The sequence below is a fragment of the Nuphar pumila genome, chromosome 10 (assembly GCF_984573655.1).
Source record: "Nuphar pumila chromosome 10, dmNupPumi1.hap1.1, whole genome shotgun sequence".
NCBI lineage: Eukaryota > Viridiplantae > Streptophyta > Magnoliopsida > Nymphaeales > Nymphaeaceae > Nuphar > Nuphar pumila.
In genome coordinates, this window is record NC_143258.1 from 104341960 (window position 1) to 104363007 (window position 21048).

The window sequence follows — 21048 nt, forward strand, 5'->3', positions numbered from 1 at the left end:
TTCATCGTGTCGAACTTTATTTGCATGTCATCTCATGTGTTTAGCTGTCTTTGAAGACATATACAATCGCTGCAATCTAGGAGTGATAGGAAAGTAGCGGAGCGACTTGTATGAAACTTCCTTTGATCTCGTGCTACCATTGCCTCTTGTCTTTGGCTTGAACCGAGGATGCCCACATGATGGGCATGATATGTCATTTTCCTGCTCCTTGAAATACAACATGCAGTGATTTGGACAAGCATCAATCTTTTTGTAACCCATACCTAGAGCGTTGACCATAACTTTCGCACGATAGAAATTTTGTGGCAATTTCTCATCTTTAGGCAACATACTCTTCACAATCATGCACAAACGGTCAAAACATGATTGACTCAAATTATACTCGGACTTCAAATTCATTAGTTGAAGAACTGCAGACAAGATAGTGTGACTCTCACAACCGTTCCAAAGTGGCTCATCAGCATCTTTAAGTAAATCATAAAATCTACTACCTGCATCGTTTGGTGATTCTTCATCTACGGCAGTTCTTACATCACTAGAACTCATAGCAGAACCCAGTTCTGTTCCTGCAGCATCAAATATCAAATTCGTATATGGATTATCGTGCACCACATTCATCCGTGCATCAAAATTGTTTCTAAATTCTTCTCCATGAAACGTCCAGTTCTGATAATCACTCACAAAACCCTTCCTGTATAGGTGATGCCTAACGCCATGAGGTTCTACAAATCGATTATTCTTACAAATCTTGCAGGGACACCTAATCCGACCTGTGGGATCTACCGTACTGACACTCGCCGTTGCAAATTCAATAAAACTATCGACACCATCCATATATTCATGCGATAACTCATTGTCCACTATCCTACGGTACATCCATTCACGGTTTGCAGTCATTCTGTCGTATGATGTTACGAATAGTATCCTAACGAATTAAGAAAAAAACAATCAGAATGCTACGATGAAGAAAATATCAAATTTATCATGCAATATACTATGTCAAACAATAACAAGAATTTTGATGCATGCATTGATAACTTAATATTTTCATGTGCAAACTATTAATGACACGATACAATCATTTGAAGCATGCTTTTATTATAAAATTTCACATGGAAGTCAAAATCAAATTGAAAGTAACTACATGCAAGCATGGATACAATTACATCAAACATTGCAATACATCATAATCATTCATATCAAATAAATGGCAAACATGTACCTGCAGCAAACACACTTCAATATCTCACTAACTACTACCATGCTTAGCATGGACTCCGTACTCCAAAAATAAGAACACTTCCATATTTCTACATTAAAATCATGCTCAGCATGATCTCCGAACTCCAACAAAGCAGTCCTAGATATCAACAACTAAGTGAGTGTGTGAACAATAAAGTGTTGCATTCAATAAATTAAATAACATGTGATACGTTTGCATCACTTACTCACCACGGGTATTTACCCGATTTGCATTATTTTTGTCATTTACTTACCACAGGTGGCCGAGCACGAGTTGGTTCCGTTGAAAAATCTGCACAAAAATAAAATAAATTAAGTAACAAACTAACTAATCATGAAACAAGATGAAACACTAACTAAAAAAATTAAAACAAATTAAAACAACTCTAACTAATTGAAAGAAGAGAAAAGAAAAATAGTATATATGTTAAGACAAATCTAACTAGAAGATGCTAATTTAACAAACCAGCTATAACATGTTGAACCAGTCGACTAACATAAAGTCATAGACAATTTCTAATCTGAACTACTTGGCAAAGGAATAGTAAATTTTTATCAGCAAATAGTCAATTTTTTATATATATATCAGCAATTAGACATTCTTTTTAGCAGTTGATTTTATGACAGCATATTTAATATAATTTCCAGTAGTTTGATTCAATCTTTTCACAGCAGTTTGACAAATTGCAAATCAGTAGCTTGATTTATCATAGTTCAGTAGTGGATTTTGATTTCCACAAAAATTTAAGAATAGTTCTACTTTTATCGACATGATTTTCAAATACAACAATTTGTTTTCAATTTGTTAGTTTGTTTTCAATTTGTTAGTTTGAAAGCACGACAGGGGGTTAAACCCCCTGCCGGAAAGGCAGTTCCGGCATGGGGGGTTGACCCCCTGCCGTGCCTTTACGGCATGGGGTTAAACCCCCTGCCTTTCCGGCAGGGGGTTTAACCCCCTGCGTTTCCGGCAGGGGGGGTCGACCCCCATGCCTTTCCGGCAGGGGCATGGGGGTCGACCCCCCCTACCGGAAACGCAGGGGGTCGACCCCCTCTGCCGGAAAGCACAGGGAGCGGCGGCTGGCGAGGTCGCCGGTGGCCGGCGCAGTCGACAACAGAGAGGGGGAGACCTGGAGCGAAGCTCGGGGGGCACTGGGTCGCCAGAACTCAGAGCGGAGGCGAAGAGGTGGCTGCAGGGAGGATCGTCGGTCGTCGGCGGCTGAGGACGCCGGTTGCGAGTCGTCGGCGACCGAAGGGGAGACAACACCTCCCGGCAGCAGCCACAGGGAGGAACAGCAGGGAGGAGGAAGAGGTCGGCGGCGGGTCGCCGGTGCTCGGGGTCCCTGGCGCAGCCGCTAGCCAAGCAGGGAGGTCGGCAGCGAGGATCGTCGGTGAGGCGGCGGCGGCCGGACGGTGGCAAGAGCCGAGGCGGCGGCGGCCGGACGGTGGCGAGAGCCGACGGGCGGCGGGAGGGAGAGGGCGGCGGGCGGGAGCAATACAGCGAAACAGGAAAAAGAGAAAGAGGGATGGGATTAGGGATTTACGCGACATTTAGCGACGACTTAGCGACGGAATGTTTCCGTCGCTAAGTCGTCGCTAAATCAAAATACAAAAAACGCGACGGAATATATTCTGTCGCTACGTCGTCGCTAATTAGCGACGGATTAGCGACGACAGAGTTCCCTCTCTAAATCCATCGCTAAAATTGTGTTCTTGTAATAAAAAGTAGCGACAAAAAAATTTAGTCGCTAATCCATCGCTAAGTAGCGACAGATTAGCGATAAAATTTGTTTCCTCGCTAATCCGTCGCGAATTAGCGACAGATTCTATCTCTAGCTAATCTGTCGCTAAGTAGCGACGGATTTTTCCGTCGCTAATTAACAATTTTCTTGTAGTGTATGAAGTCATTTATAAAGGTCAATATCTAATATCTAAATTCCTAGATTTGGGATAGCACATCTCTGTTTCTGAAATTAAATTTAGTCCAAGCTGATGAACAAGTAGATTTAACCAACTGAAGCTTATCTTAGAAGAGCTCAAAGTTTTACCTGGGCAGAGTATCACTAAGGTAAGTGTAAAGTTAGATTTAACTGAAAAAGCTCTGCTATTAACAGGATGGATGGGAATGATGGAAGGTATCCAAGACTTTGGAGAGAAGACTGCTAGGTGTTGAGCTCCCATGGGAGCTTACAAAATCAGAAGCATACACAAAAACAGATGCATTGTTACTTGGACTGCAGTGACCTGTTTTTTTTATCATGTATAGTGAATGTATATCCCACCAAGTTTTATATTTGACTTTTTACCCATTTATAATGTCCACGTCATATTCTTTAAATAAAAATTCAAATTTAATTATAGGAAAATGATCTGGCAAAGAAAATTGTCGTGCATATGCCGCTGGAAGGACATTGCTTCAAACTTTATGAATAAAATAAGCAGGGCATTGCAGAATGTAGAGATATGAATACATACCTTTCAGTTTGTTGTGGAAGCGAAAAGAACAGCAGATCGATGATGCTTGCTTTGCTCAACGAGTTCGTGCTCTCACTTGGAGAGGACGATTATCCACAGACCAAATGCCCACTGATTCACTATCACCGTTGCTTCTTCTTTCTTCTATTATGCACATTTAACTACTGTGTACACACACAGCAAATGTGCACAGCCGTTTCACTCTTTTACACAGTAAATGTGCAAAGCTGGTTTCCTCTTTTGCACAGCAAATGTGCACAGCACTTTTCCCTCTTTTGCACTTCAAATGTGCACAGCACTTTCCTCTTTTGCACAGCCAAATGTGCACAGCGCTCTTCCTCTTTTGCACAGCCAAATGTGCACAGCACTTTCTCTCTTTTGCACACAGCAAATGTGAACAGCACTTTCACTTCTTTTACACAGCAAAATGTGCACAGCCGTTTCTCTTCTTTTGCACAGCAAAATGTGCACAGCACTTTCTCTCTTTTGCACACAGCAAATGTGAACAGCACTTTCACTTCTTTTGCACAGCAAAATGTGCACAGCCGTTTCCCTCTTTTTTTTGCACTTCTTCTCTGTGTTTTCAAAATGAGAGAGAGAGCCTAAAAAAAAGAAGGGAGGCATCGGTTTCTAAAACCGTCCCCTCCTTAAGTGGTGGGCCGGGTTCGGATCTCGCCCATCATGGGCGGACCCGGTACCCAACCCAACACAGAAAAAAGTCATTATTTGAACAAAACAATGTTATTATCTCTTTCTCTCAGCCCTTTACCTGACTAAATTTCTGTGACTGCAGGTGGTATACATATTTGAATTCAAATTGTGTGAAGGAAGGATGGTCTGAAGAAGAAGACATACTCTTATTTGAGGTAAGAACATGTGCCTATTGCAACTCAGGTTGATAGTGGGATATCTAAAATTGCTGACATTTCTTGATCATAGGCACAACTTATAACCTGTAACATCACATTGTTAACCTCATAATTATTACTAGCAAGCATGATATTCACGTTTCCTTGAATGTGATGTCACAACTCCTTATATTCCACAACCAAGTTAAGCTATTAAGGATTTTTATACTGCAATTTGATGGCTCAGATAAACCAAACCATGTACTATATATTGCTTAGAATTCAGTTCACTTCTGTTTTACTTGGAACTCAGTCTGAAAATGGTTTCATAGACTTCACCCATCTTGCAAAGCCCAGTTCTACTTAAACTCTTAATTGAAAGAATTTATTACTATTTTTGCTATGTTGATGCAACCCCTTGAAGTCATTTAGTGTAATAATAGTTTCAAAGACTTGGATGAGTTCTAATGTTCTTGAAAACTATTATAGAAGTTGTAATTTTGCATAGATCTATGGATCTGCATTGCAAAAGTTTCAAAAATCCTGGTTTTCTATTTCACAATGGTTTGGAGCCCTTGAATCAAGACCCACCTCACCTTCTGAGTACAGGTGTTGATCATTTAGATAAATTTTATGATTCACCACCTTTTTGTGGTCTAGCTACATTTTGATGCAAAGATGAATATACTAGTGATTGCGAGGATCCCAAGACTATTATCTACAAGCTGTGGAAGGTGATCGCTTGCAGCTGAGCTCAATCATGCCCTCAAAGACCATGTAATGAATGACACGGACATTCTGGAGAAGTATCAAGTCTCGGGGATTCAGTGCAATCAGGATTCAGCACATGGTTATAATTACAACTTGATCCTTATGCTGATTTGAAAAAGAAGTGCTCAGAGTATGCCGATATTTACTGCCATGAAAGCCTAGAGAAACACAATGTTTGCTGAGGTGAGTAGCAGTTGAATCTGAAAAGCTGGGACTATGAAATCAATGTCTATGTACTCAAATTTTGGCAACCATCCCAGGGGAATTAGAACCTTAGAGGTTCCTAGGAAGGGAGTTGAGTGTGCTTCTAGAACAGGATGCACGCAGGCCTGTGATTTCCCTTTGTGGAAAGAATATGCCCCCAATGGAAGTCTTGCCTTACAATACATGAAATAGCACTTCCAACCATTCCTCCTTTCCTGGTAATAAAGCAGCAAAATTTAAAAGCATAGCAACATTTCATAATGACACATTTGATTGTTTGGTGGTGTCTGCACGTGGACATGCATGTGTCCGTATGTGTAACATTGACTGATTAACTGATTTTCTTTTAAGATCAAGTCTTCGTGTATGTGCGAGTGTGGACATGCGTGCTATTTATGTAAAACATATTTAACTATTATAAACATTTAAATATATTTAAACATAAATATAAAATATGTAAATAAAATCTAAATTTTATCTTTTGTAAAAAACACTATTAGTGACTGCTGAAACTGTCACTATTGGGAAAGTACTGTCTTTCAAAGCAAAAATTTATAGTGACAGCGACAGCCAAAACCGTAGCTGTAGGTACCCTCTTGTAACAGATTAGAGATTTTATTTGATGACAGTTTGATCTGTTGCTAAAACATTTAGTGATAGGACATTTAGCGACAGCTCTTGGGGCCTTTAGCGATGGAAATGTCTGCCACTAAAAGCTTATTTTGTTGTAGTGATCTTTTTAAATAAAAACTAGTGAATTTTCAACTGGATATAAATTTTAGTATATTAAATTCGATGACTTTTCATCCACATTCTTTGTTAATGCAACTGCGTGTGACATAAAATTGTTCTCCAATCAAATTTAGACTTCCAAAGGAATTAACGGCTTAAGTACTGGAAAGAAAAATGGGTGCTTCCAAAGAAATAACAGATTCCACATATTTTTTCTACCAAGGGGTTGGGGTTAGGGGGGGGGCGGAGGGGGGCTCCCCTTGTTTGGTTGGTGCAGTTAGTGCATGTCACCTTGTGTTGAGACTTTGCAAGTTCAAAACCCAATCGTACGGTTGTATAACTGGTGGGGATGTTCCAAACCCCAGCTTGACTATAAAAAAAAAAGTCCATCTTTTTCTTCAAATCCATTCCCTTGAAATCCAATATTTGCAATTCTCCCAATTCCATCCTCCCAAACACAGCCTAAAGTGGTATATTGCACTTTGCCAAGTACACAATATTCCATATTGTCTCACATTTTTAGATAAATTGTTCATCCAACAAAAATCTCTAGAAGAAGTGGCGAATTATCTCGAGTGCATATTTCACATTATCTCCCTCGCCTTCAATTCAATGTCAAAAATCTAGTTACCGACATTTTCACATAAAAAAGGTCTCCTAACAAATTAAAGAAAAAAGTGCTTTTCACAAAAAAATATGCTAAAAACAATAAATTTATAGTACACAACTATATAACAACATAAAATATTTTTTTATTTGGAAAGTCTTAAGAATGCATTAAAATTGCAATATTTTTTAAAATTGATGATATTTTGAAGACGTGATTTTTAAAAAATCTGTTGGCTTTTGAAAATCTCACGATAAAATCAAGTTTTTTTCTAAATATTGTTCATTTTACTAAACATATTTAAGTTTCATGTGCTCTATTAATAGTAATGATAAGGGGCGTCAAGAGCACCTACAGTCACTAGGAACCGTGGGTTTAGCCGTGTAGGCTTCATCATCTTAATCAGATAGACCTCATAAATGTATCGAGGAGCATCCAACCATGATTAAAATACCTGCATACGCATCACAATTACCTGATTCAGAAACTTTCCTTTTACTAAGAAATGTATGTAAATATCATATACCGACGAGGGCTCAGCTTGTTTGGCACGTCACCTTGTGATGGGACGTTGCAGGTTCAAAACCCAATGATATAGTTATAGAATTGGTAGTGATGGTCTGCCTAACCCCTGTTAGCCTTTAAAAAAAAACGTATGTATATAGATCATACGTGTAGCCTGTCATTAATGAAAGCATAATCTTAGATATCACGATAAACTCTAAATTCTAAATATTTTGATGACGAGTCACTGGAATATGTGAACCACAATTTTTATAAAGTTTTTATTCTTTTCTCTTGAGTCTAACCATACGGATCTACATGTTTGGTTTCATGAGAATACATTCTTGAATCATTAGATTTTGATGCATAAATGAGATTTTTTTAAGGCTTTAAAATCAATGGCTCACATGCTTCATACATATTCAAGCATTCAAAAATCATATTTTTCCATCAAAATACATGATCCAATGTTTGGTTCTCAGCAGATTCATCATGCCAAACACATCCACATGGTTGGATTTGCAAAAAAAGTGTTGAAAATGCCCATATTTTCAGTTCTCATATTTTGGTTATCATATTCTAGTGATTCTTCTGATAACTATTCAAGATTTTTCAGAAGATGATTTCGAGATAGGATCCGGTACAATATAATTGTACAAAAATTATGCATTAAGCACCCAATCGGCATTCATGAGGTCTTAGGCCCCACACCTGATAGGTCTGTCCCCAAGATGGAGGGTGATCAGGTGCTTAATGCACAAATATTTGTGTAATCTTTTCACGATGAAAACACAAGGCAGGGGGCGAAACTCCCCCTGCCTCCTTCGGCTTCTCAGCAGGGGGCGAAGCCCCTACTTTCTTTCTGTTTCGTTTTTAGCAGGAGGTTGCGCCCCCCTGCCCTGTTTCCTGTTGATGTGGGTTTGGCAGGGAGCCTCTGCTCCCTCCCCCGCCTTGTTGCTTTTGTCCCTCTTGTGTAGAGAGTTGAGCTTCTTGCCTACCCTAGTATTTGGGGTCTGGTACCACTACAGGTTTTACCAAACCCGTTCCTCGTGATATTATGGCATACTAACCTTTTTAGCATTGCAGGTTGCACCACGGAGCATTCTCGTGCTACGCAGTCCGAGACTATGATCACTTACGCTCACAAGCGTATAGACCCTCGCACCCCTTCTAAGTAGGGGTTTGCATAAAAAAGAACAGAAACAATGAACTGCTAAAAACAAATGACTTAATTAATAAATTAAAACATTTACATATAGTATATATGTACGTCTTTTTCTGCACTTTACTTATCGTTGTTGTCGCGCTATATGTGCCAAGGCTTTCCTTTTAGTGTATCTTTCTTTATTGTCTTTTACTTTTAGGATGCGGTTTCGCGATCCTAGTCTCATTTCCTTTCTGCACTTTACTTTTCGTTGTCGTTGCGCTATATGTATCAAAGCTTCTCTTTTTGCACTTTCCTTTTTTGTCTTTTACTTTCAGGACGCAGTTTCGCGATTCTGGTCCATATTGATTTCATTTGTTGTTGCTTCTGTTATATATATATATATATATATATATATGTCACTCTTCTTTTTAATGTCGTAGTCTCAGCCCTGTCATGGGTTGGCAAGGTTCGACAGCAGAGCTTAGCATAGCGTAAGAGCGCAAGTATCAGCGTTCGAACTCTGCAGTGAGTTACGAAATGAAATATTGGTTTTCCTAACTCGAGACAAGAGCCTCATTGCACGAAGGGCTGTTGTTTCTTGAGTCTTGGGAAAATGTTTGGTTTTTGGTACTATTGCAACGCTAATATGGTTGACATAGTGCAATGAGTACTACGAGGCAGATTAGACCTCGTTTGTGCAATAATACTGATTTAAAATACAACTAAAGGGTCTCAGGCGCCTTCACATGCAAGATGTTCGTTTGGGTCTAATGGACCAAAGCATGAAGAATGAGACGGCGGTTAAAAAACCTCGTTCGCGCTCGATTCGACCTAGCTTCGCCAAGAGAGAGGACGAAGGGTACCAACTCCGATGGACAGGCCATTAATGGCTATTTACGGGTAAAAGACTTGGTTTTCCCGGTCATCGTAGGTTAGGGGAAGGGGGCTGCACTAGATAGCCTAACACTTCTGCAAAAGTTGGATGCATCCATATTGAGCCTTTGGGGGTTTGCTCTCTCGACCACCGATCGTTCCCTTAGGATAGGATTCAGTCAGTCAACCGATATATCTTAAAATAAATAGCATAATAAACCTTTGGATTGGTCTCGATTGTTTTGGCTCGTGTGTCATGTATGTACTTGCATGGCCGATTAACAAGTGATAACTAAATTAAGCATGATTACCCTTCAACTGTTGTTTTTGTATACTTGTGGTATTACGTGCTAGCATATTGGTGAGTTCTCTGTGCAGTATATTTTTTCTCATTGTTGTTGTTGTGGTATGCTTAGCTGCTTTACCTGCTAGTTGTTCTTGTTTTTTTTGCACTCATACTAGTTTTTTGTGAGACTGATCTATTTTATGGGCATGTGACAAGTAGCGATGATAGGCAGTCAATGATGCATGCGACGTGGCTCGAGGCTATACTTTTTCTTCCAGACTTCTGGTTGTCGTTGCAGGATTTTGGGTTTTTTGTTTTCACTGAGGGTTGGGCCTCCTGATGATTTTTCTTATATAGTGACTTTTTATTAAAAATTTAGTATTCTTTTCATTATCTTTCGCTGTGTTCATGTTTGAATTGTCATGCTAACATGCCTTGGATTTACAAAACTTGGTTTTCAAAATAAAAAGATATTTTTTGAAGAATTTTTGGAACAATAGAGTTCAAGCTTTCAAAAGCTTTCCTCAAAAAACTTGTTAATTTAAAAAATTTTGGAGGCGTTACAGATTTATTAGTTTCTTTTAATTGTGGGGGCAAATCACAATACCTATGATTGAGTAGAGAGCCACGTTGTGGCTACTTTGTTTTTTATTGAGAGAAAAAAGTCGTCCCATCCTATACAATCGAAAGCAGATTAAAGTACTTGCCGAATTAATTAATGCGACGTAACACTCCTTCGTTTCAAAAGAATGAATTGTGGCATTTATCGATTGGACCGTCCTCTTGGAAATGTATCATAATTGAGCAGTGAAAATAAGTGGCTAGGGTGGTACCATCATAATTGAGAGATCTCGTCCACAAGAGCTCAAATCTTCGTGAAAAGATCAGGTGCAATACGATTGTATTTGTGCATTAATCACCTGATCTTCAACTTCATCTTGGGAACAGGCCTCTGTGGGCCCAAGGCCTGATGGAGGGCGATCAGGTGCTTAATGCACAAAATTTGAACCATGTGATTGCACCTGATCCGGCCTCCCAATCATATAGTACGAGTTACGTGTCAGCAAGGTAATGGAACGTCACGAGAAGTTCGAATGCGTTCTTGCCACAAAGGTCATTGCGTGTCAGACCCATACGAAGGGGAGTCCGGATCCGGTGCAATATGATGGCACAAAAATTTGTGCATTGAGCACTCTATCACCCTCCATCAGGCCTATCTAGGGATGGCAGTGGACCGGAGGAAAGCGGGGCCCGCCTCGCCCCGTTTGGACCGGGGATGAAAGGTATGAAACGGGAATGGAGGCGGGGATCCATCCCCGTCTGGGGGTGGAGGCAGGGATGGACGTGCACTTTTCCCCACCCCGCCCCATCCCCGCCCCGACCACTTTTCCCCGCAATATCCCCGCCCCTCCCCGTTTGAACCGGGAACGGAAGACATGAAACGGGGATGAAGGCGGGGGTGGAGGATAAAATCGTGAGGCAGGACGGGGGTGGAGACCTTGTCCCCGGCCCCACAATCCCTAGGCCTATCACCCTCCATCAGGCCTTATCCTCAAGATGGAGGGTGATCAGGTGCTTAACCCACAAATATTTGTGCAATCATATTGCACCTGATCTTTTCATTGGGCAGGGGACCAAAAGCAGCCTAAAAAAAATAATAATAATAATAATAATAATAATTATTATTATTATTATTATTATTATTATTATTATTATTATTATTATTATTATTATTATTATTGAGGGTCTGTTATAAGTATATAGTTCTGCATTGGTTGATACGCCTTAAGGCAGAAATTCAATAAGTTGCAGGCCTGAATCAGCTATTTTTTAATAAATATAAAAAAATACAAAAAATAATTTTTATTTCCACTAAAAACATCATGAAGATCACATACATGGGGTCACTTGGATTAGAAAAAAAGGAAAAATTTAAAAAAAAAATACATGTTGCTAAGCCGTTTGTACGCTTGTCTGGCAGAGAATAAATACTACATGATTTGGCCAACGTTCATAGTTCAAATGGAAGTATTTCTGGTGGGAAGAGTGCATTATCTTCGTGCTTAATAGATTTGATTCACTTATGCTATTTAATATCTTGTTTAAGATCATGCTTTTCCTGATTAATGATAAAATACTGTATGACAACTTTTATATTTTTATGATTTCCATGCGCATGATATTCAACCATTAATAAATGTTATGTTTAAGATCATTATTGTGACAGAAAGTAACATTTAATAAATGATAACTATGTTAAGGTTTTTGTCCAAACGGAAAGGGATTCTCATTATAAAAGCCCAAAAACCGCAGCTTCAAAGTCGAAGATAAGCACACAATGGAAGAAGCCTATGAGTTATCTCTTGCCATCTTCATCATCATTTCCTCTGTTTCTCTGCTCCTCCACTTACTCAAGTCCACCACCACCACTGCAAACACCGCATGTTATGGACCGAAGTCCTACCCAATAGTCGGAGCGGCGTGGTCCATCGCTGCCAACCGCCACCGCCTCCCCCAGTACCTCACCGAGCTCATCCGCCGCTCCCCCACCCTCACAATCACCGTCCACCGTCCGTTCGGATCCAAGCAAATTGTGACCGCCAATCCCTCCAACGTGGAACACATCCTCAAGACCCGATTCCATGCCTACCCCAAGGGCCCCCTCCTGCATTCTGTGCTCTTTGATTTACTTGGCGACGGCATCTTCAACACCGATGGCGACACGTGGAAGATCCAAAGGAAGCTGGCGAGCCACGAGTTCAACACGCGCTCCCTCCGCAGATTCGTCGACGTCGCCGTGAAGTCGGAGGTCTCCGGTCGCCTCGTGCCGCTGCTGGCCTCCGCTGCCGCCGGGAAAAAGGTTTTGGATCTCCAAGACGTGCTCCAACGGTTCGCTATCGATAACATATGCAAGATCGCCTTCGGGTCGGATCCTGGCTGCCTGGACCCAGGCCTCCCAGGGTCCGTCTTTGCCAATGCCTTCGACGAAGCCGTCCGGCTGAGCGGCCAACGCTTCAACTCCTCTTTCTGGATCGTATGGAAGCTCAAGCGGGCTGCCCTGGTAGGGTCTGAAAAGCAGCTCCACAATGCAATCCGCATCATCGATGAGTTCGCCGGAAATCTGATTCGCCAGCGGAAGCAGCAAATGGCCAGTCGGTCGGAGGAGGAGAATTCCGATCTCCTGTCGAGGTTTATAGATCTGGGTGATGTCGACGAGGGGTTCATTAAGGACATGGTGGTCAGCTTCACACTCGCGGGCAGGGACACGACTTCGGCCGCACTTACGTGGTTCTTCTGGCTGGTTTCCTGCCACGAAAGGGTGGAAGACGAGATCCTCAGGGAGATGCCCGGCTTCCGAAGCGAAGTGGTTGGATTCGAGGAGGTGAAAGAGATGAATTATCTGCATGCAGCCATCTGCGAGAGCATGAGGCTGTATCCGCCGGTGCCGGTTGACACCAAAGAGGCCGCCGAGGACGACATCTTGCCGGACGGCACCCCGGTGTCAAAGGGGAACAGGGTGACGTACCATCCTTATGCGATGGGGAGGATGGAATCATTGTGGGGGAAGGATTGGGAGGAGTTCCGGCCGGAGAGGTGGCTGCAGAAGGACGGTGGAGATGGGAAGTGGAGGTTTGTGGCGGAGGATCCGTACAAGTACCCGGTGTTTCAGGCGGGACCGAGGGTGTGCCTGGGGAAGGAGATGGCGCTCGTTCAGATGAAGAGCGTCGCTGCGGCCGTGCTCAGGCGGTTCAGAGTTGCACCGGCGGTGCCGGATTTCGAACCAATTTACGTGTCGAGCATGACGTCGAAGATGAAAGGTGGTTTTCCGGTGACAGTTGAGGATAGAAAACCATGAAGATTTTAGTGGTTTTCCGGCATGTTTGTTCCTAGTAGTCTTGGTTATAATGCACGCTAAAGTCCTATGCCGCACACCATATGTCGATCGTAGCCGTCCAAACAACGCACCTGGACTGGTATGCTTAGTCCACTTTCTGGGTGACAATGTGGACTAATCTTAGTCGTCGATTGGATGGCTAGATCGACGTATGGGATCCGTGCTTGCCGAGTCTCGGCTTGAATCGAGAAGCATGCTTGTTGTACTTCCAATTAATAAGTTAATGGATATCTTTTCATTCCTTTAAAAAAAAATTGTTATATGATTGATACTTTTTTTTATTTTTATTCCAAAAACCCGCCCCAAGCACAGAAACCTAGCCAAGCTGGCTCAACCTGCTGTACTTACAAACTGTCCTGTCAGCTCTAAAACTTCAAGAGCTTACCCCTCCATCAGGGAGAGTCACCGGCTTACACGAGATGACACCCATGGGATTTGAACCTAGACTACCCGTCAAACCCCTTAGGCCCTCATCCCACCACGCTAAACCCCTTGGGTTTCTATGATTGTTACTTTGGTATATACAGTGTTATGAGAATCGTATCGAATCTGCCTCAAAACAACTCACTTCTGGGTTGATTCGTATCTCGCTAAAAAATCGTCCAATTCAACCCCGAACTGGGCTTCTCAATTTTTTATAATTAATTTTTTTATTTTTTTATACTTTTTTTTTTAATTTTAAAGAGGATTGAATCTACCGACTCAGCCTGATGGTTCAAGCCTGAATCGGCTTATTCTCTGAAGCTTTTTGAAAATCGATCCAATAAACCGATTTTGAAAATGTTGGCATATACTGATGGTTCATTCTATTTGTAGCTTTCCGTTTGTTTTTTTTCTCGGTTAGTCTAACCCTGCAAATGTGATCTAAAGTCATGAACGTATAAAAACAAATTCTATATAAAAGAATAAATTTTCATTAAAAAAAATATAAAACACCATTTCAGAGTTGATTCCTAGCAAATACATCTCTGATGTGTCAAATGAGCAAAACAGACTTGCACTTATGAAATTAGGGTTGGTAAACATGCCGAATGAACCGATCAGGGCATGCCCCACTGGCACCTTTTGTCAAGAACTGGATCACTTAATGGGCCAGAGTCAGTGTTTGATAGCATCAGATTTTGTCGTCGAGCTTGCATCACATCAACGTGTGCCCCCACACCACCTAAAATCTTGATGAGATAACGAGAGGCTAGCACATGCCTCATAAAAGTTATGAAAAAGAACTATTATATATCCGGTACATGTTATTTAAAATGGCCAAAGCGTCGCAAAAAATATGATCATGATGAGAAGAGCGTGGTTGGCATATCACGAATTGCACAAATTGCACGACCTCTTTCGAAAAAAAATAAATTAAAAACACGAATTTCATGACGAGGGAAAGCGTACGATGTCAGCCTCAAGAGAAAAACATATGCCACAAATAATGAATCTCATTGTCTGTCTAATTACTTGGGCAACCTTTTTTTTTTTTGTCACAAATATTGTAAAAGTCGTTATAATGAAAAAGGACTTTTAATGGGTGTTGGATCGTAGGGATGCAAACGGTTTGGATTTTGAATCCCAAAATACACTGGGGAGTCGGATCGGTTCAGATCCGGGACAGCCAAAATTTGCAAAGGTCTTCTCCTGAATCTGACCCGTTGGCAACCAAATTGGATTGAGTGGACAGCAGCATTTGTAGGTCACTGTTGTTCATGCCACACACCCGATGCAGACAATGTACATGTTTTAGGTGTCTCGCCATGCTCCATCCCATCTCCCTAAAGTCGTGGTATTGGGAACATCTGATATATAAACCAAAAAAAAAATGAGACAAAAGCTCAGCTTGTTCGGGACACCTCTGCACCCGACCAACAATGTCTAGACCAAACTGTTCTACACAGTTCTGTCCATGCAACTAAACGAGCCCTTAAGGTGTGTTTGATTGCCTTTTCAATATTGGATGGAATAGTAGAACAGAACATAACAGACTGAAGACATGTTTTGTTTGCTACATAACAACTGTACTATTCATCAAGTGTTTGTTTCAAAATAGACAAGAAATTGTGTTCCTTGTGTTTAGTGTTTGATTTGCATTATGCAAACAGCTTGGATACATGGATAATGAGTCAGATAACTTCATTTTGGATTTTATGACTCAATTCACCCCACCATATGAGTGTTTTAATATATTTATTATGTATTTTAGCCTCAGATATGGATCTCAAATTGGATTCAAATACTAAAAACAGATAAGCCATTTCACTATCTTATCCCTAACTGTCTCACACCGACCCCTCTTTCTTCAAGTTTTCCAAAAAATAGGAGACTATTCTGGTTAGGCCTTATCACCATTTGGGGATAGGCCTAAATCCATTTGGGTTGAATCCTGAGAATCCAACAACCCATATCTCGTTCAAAAAACCTATAAATAGGACCCCTGGTCATCTAGAAATTAGATACCGAAGTGCTAGTCCTACAGAACAAGCCTACTCAAGCCCTACTGACACTCTATCTCGATGCCATTAAAGAACCTTTGTACTTACGCATATGTGTTGTCGGAACAAAATGAGCCTACAAGCTAAACGGACCCCCAAGTCCAAAAAATATATTTTTCAGATCTCTAATCTATTTATTTTAATTTTATTTTATTCTTTTAATTGATGCTTATACATGTTTTTATTTTATGTACATATCTGAATCTGCGACGGTCCGATTTGATATACGAAAATCAAAAACTTGCCTTGACCTTACCTCTTTTTTAGTCAATGGACGGTTAAGACTTGCATATGACGTCCCCATAATTTCAAAAAAAAAATTTTGTAATCCCAGTAAGTCTAATCTTTTCCAAACTTCCAATTTTTTATCAACAGTTTTATACGATCACAATGGAATGCCATACTTTTTTCGATTTTGGTAGCTAGAATTGCATTATAGGGAGATTTTGAACCCTAACGAACCCAAAATCTCTATTTTAGGGTTTTAGTCTTTGTTCAAACGACAAATCTTGTTTTATTATTCGCTGACTTTTTGTCATTTGGCTTTCGTTGTCCGCTGACCTTTTGTCATCCAGCTTCTATCGTCCGCAAACCTTTTGTTGCCTGGCATTGTGTTGTGCAACAAGATTTTGTGATTTGCATATTCAAAGTCTATAGTTTTTTTTTCTAGTTCTATCATCCGCAGACTCGCGTGTCTGCAGTTTCACCGTCTAGCAGACAATGTTGTTCGGTAGACAAGAAGTTCACAGACAGTGTCATCTGGTAGACAATAACGTCTATAGACAATGTCATTCACACAGTTTGCAAAATTGACAAAAAGTATCGGATAGCAGGCTTTTGTAGCTACAGACAGTGTCGTCTGCAAACAGGCTCATTTATTGTGCCTACAGTCATGACCAGTTTTGTCATCTATTTTTCCTAGTTCTTCCATTCACAGTCCTACATGTTTGTAGTTTCACCGTTTGGCAGACAATGTTGTTTGGTAGACGAGTCCTTCGCAGACAGTGCCATCCAGTAGACATTAACGTCCGCAGACAACATCGTTCGCTCTGTCTGCAATATCAATAGAAAGTGTCGGATAGCAGGCTTTTGTGTCCACAAAGAGTGTCATTCGCAAACAGGGTCGTTTGTTGTGCTTGCAGTCATGGCCAGTTCTATCATCTATTATTCTACAGTCTGACAGATTAGTCATTTGATAAGTTTTGTTATCCAAACAAATGTGTTCATACAATGTTTTCCTTTGATTCTCTTTGATAGATCCTCTATTTTTTTTCTTAGTTGTATATCTCACGTATAGGTTGTTTTGCATTAGATATATGCACAAACACCAGGTTTAGGCCTATTACACCTTTCAAACTCATGTTAAAGTTTTTCATGCCACAAAAAAAAAATACAACCTCCAGCAAGTTAGGATTAGTTTGGGACTTAAACCAGATCTCTTTTGTGTACTCTTTTTTCATCTTCCTCTCTTAGTCAAAGAGTCTCTCATTTATTCAGAATTTTCAAGATCTCCTATCCTAATATTTGGATCTTCAGATCTCGCCATTAGTAACTTTTAAGTTGTTAGCTTAGGTACATCAGTAGTGGTACCACTGGAGCCAGATAATCCATATTAGTATCATCAAGTTGTTAGCTTGGATATAGCGGTGTGGACCCGAGATAGAACCCTAAACCTAAAAACCCGAAGAGACCTCGCAAATCCATGAATACATCTTTCGAGGAGAACTAGGGTACCCATTATTTTTTAAAATCTCTTGTTACTTGTTTGCGCCAGTGTGAACCAATTTCTTAAGGTATAATGAATATCTGATCCAAAACCTGAAAACTATAAATCCAATCCATCTTAGATGAACCACCTCTCAGAACCCCATGTACGGGATGACACCCCATGTGATATCAAACATCATATTCGACAAGGATCTTGAAAAAAGGACTCACACTAATGTTCCTGATGAATTTATGGACGATCAGAAAAGAAAAAAGTCTCAAACATTTCTTGTGTTCAACTCACATCAGTACCTTCATCGAGCTTGTAAAGTTTCTCATGTAGGTTACAAGAAGCACGGATGAGTCTACCAAAAGACGAATCCTAGTGGCCTCATATTTCAAAGCTTAGTCCAAAAAAGACACCCTCACCAGCCTCATAAAAGTCTTCGTGCAGGTTACGAGACAGACTGCTGTAACACATGTGAGTCTACCAAGAGACGAACATCTAGGACCTCGCATTTCAAAGCCCGATCCAGATAAAGGAATGTGCTAGCATAAGCTAGACAAAATATGAAAATGATAAAGAAAAAATAAGATAGATTCAAAAGTAACTAGAACAAGAGCAGGCACGAGCCAACAAAAGGGTCAGTTGTAAGAGAAACATAATACATGATCAGAAACTCATACAACCCCATAATATCAGTTCATTTATAAATTACGGATGCAAAAATCTCCCTGTGATCAAAACTCACATCATATTTTCCAAAGAAACTTCAACCGCCTCCCGAATTTACAGCATTTTGTTACCAATCACATTAGGTCGTTCACAGATAGAGATCAAATATTACATCAATTTGGTAAGGGAACTTCGAACTTGTTTCTCTTCCATAACCAACTACGGGGAATTCCAGCAAACCCAACCGAAAAAAAATGTGATAGAAATATAAAAAAAAAAGAGGCTTAGCATTCTATAGAACACAAAAACCGGGCAAATTAAAATTACCCAAAAACAAGAAGAATAAGAAACCTGCAGATAGTCGAGACCACCATTCGAAGGATTCCACTTGGTGATCGCCGCCCATTCTTTCACACACCCACGAAACACCCAGAGAGAGAGAGAGAGTTTAGAGTTTCTTCATTTGGGACTCAACAAATTTGAGTTCATTTGAGCAGAGAGAAATTCTAATTACGGCAGGAATGCATTTGGCTTCGATCTCGGAAGAGAAGAACGAAGCCGAATGGATTTCGTGGAACTCCCGGGACAGCCAAATATTGCAAAACCTCCATACTAGATCAGACCCATTTGCATCCCTACCTACTTTCAAGCCATAAAAGCCCCTTAATTACCACCCTTTGCTCTCAAGTAAGTCTGCTCTTAGTCTTCAGTTATAGTAAGTTTATTCACCAGGATTTTATTCTTCTTTATAATAAGAAACTGCTCATGGTTGCTAAAAATGTCTTAAAACATTTCTTTCGTGCTTGCCCTGCTATTGTGTATTTTGTCTATATATATTGTTAATGAAAAATGACCGTAGTGTATCACAAATGTGATGGGATTTCTCAATTGCACTAAAATTTTTAAAAATTTGCCAGCTGTTCCAAAATGTAGTTAGAAAACTTTTTAAAACCTTTTTATCCTTTACCCAAGCAAATCTCACAAAGTTAAGGCAAAACCTCACTTAAATGTATACTTGCACATATTTTTTTTGTGGTCCTCGAGAAACATTCAAAAAAAATTATCATTTACATGGTTGTTTTTATTAATTGCAAATCGCAAATACCATAGTAAAATCATATGTTTCATACCAAAATCACGAAAAATCGTGTGAACCTCCTTTTTTCTTTCTTTAACCGTCACTTAAATGTATGTTCACATTTATTTTTTGGGGGTCTTCACTAAGCACGCAAAAACAAGTTTTGTGAATCACCTTATGATCGTAACTTCACAAATATACTTCACATCGTATTTTACGTTCGATCTTTGGCTTTGTAATGCCAATCAAATTGTTTTTGTCTATAAACTCCATATTCTCTCAAGTAAATGATTGAGGTGAAACCGCCTCCTCTGCACATTGTCCACAATCAGGACTTTTTTCTTTTGCCAAGGATCGTGCATCTCTACCCACTATCTTCAAAATCTTCTCCACCTCAACCATGACATCATCCTTTTGTTGTTCCAAAGTCTTCTCTATAATTGCTTTTTAAAGGCAAAAACAAACCCTAAAATATGAACTATCACTTTTTTAATATCGAAGCATCATTTTAAATATCAAAGTATCGTAATTAATGCCTGACATGCAAAAAATTTGCGCATATCGATATTGATTGGCAAATCTCTTGAGAGAAAATTTGCATATTTGGAATGACTTCATATATTTAAGAAAAAATTCACATCGTATGAGTATTTGCAAAGTTTTGTGGTTTAAGTTGAACACTACATGAACTTTGTGGTATTCACAAAGAAAATGTGTAGACCTCCTTTGCTATACATGACAAGCGAAACAATATATCACACAAACTTTGTGAGTTTCGCACATGTGAAGGTTAAATAGGACCTTTTACAGTTGGATATTTGTGATCTTTGTCATCAACAAATTTTGGCAAATTGTAGGGTTTTTGGAAAAACACATCATTTGATTAATTTTTGTATTGCTAATCTTGTGATGCCTTATAGCTCACTTATCTTAAAAAAAATAAAACAAATTTTCTTTATTCTAAAAAAAACTTTTAGGTCATCACTAGCTACTTAAAGTGGTACCTTCTAAGCAAATAATTTTATTTTTTGAAAAATGTTTGTATTGTCTTTGCAAAATGATGTGCTCCCCAAAATGCCTAATAATTTGACAAAATCATATGTATATAAAAATCTCTGAGTCTCAACTTTTGTAAAATATTTTTGCACTTTGTACATACAAACCTGGTAACGTTCAGGCGATATATAGGTATATAGGTATGCTGTAGGAAGTTTGCACTCTTCAATAAAAAGGAGATCGCATGCGGAGCTTCTCAAAGGTAGTACTACCTTTTGCAAAACTCCCTTAAGTAAATATTCCTTGAGAAGTTTCACAAATATATGCCGACGTTCAGCAGTCACTTGTTGCAAAAGTCTTTGATGTTCCCCCTGCACAAATACAGTAAGACCTTCGCAAATATAGGATGATCTTACGAAGAAAACTTAAGAACCTCTTTTAACTAAATACTTATCACGTACGTCCGCAAATGTCTGATGACATCCGCAAAAAACATTTTGCTGCCCTTGAAGAATAACCGGGTCAGA

The 21048-nt window shown here is 39.9% G+C and overlaps 1 protein-coding gene across 1 annotated transcript; it reads left to right on the forward strand.

Moving 5' to 3' along the window:
* Window positions 1-12005: 12005 nt before the first annotated feature.
* On the forward strand, window positions 12006-13831 carry LOC149827736 (cytochrome P450 94A2-like). The gene has a single exon (XM_090018235.1). It carries the CDS (start codon window positions 12025-12027, stop codon window positions 13540-13542), a length of 1518 nt encoding a protein of 505 aa, XP_089874361.1. The 5' UTR covers window positions 12006-12024; the 3' UTR covers window positions 13543-13831.
* Window positions 13832-21048: the final 7217 nt, after the last annotated feature.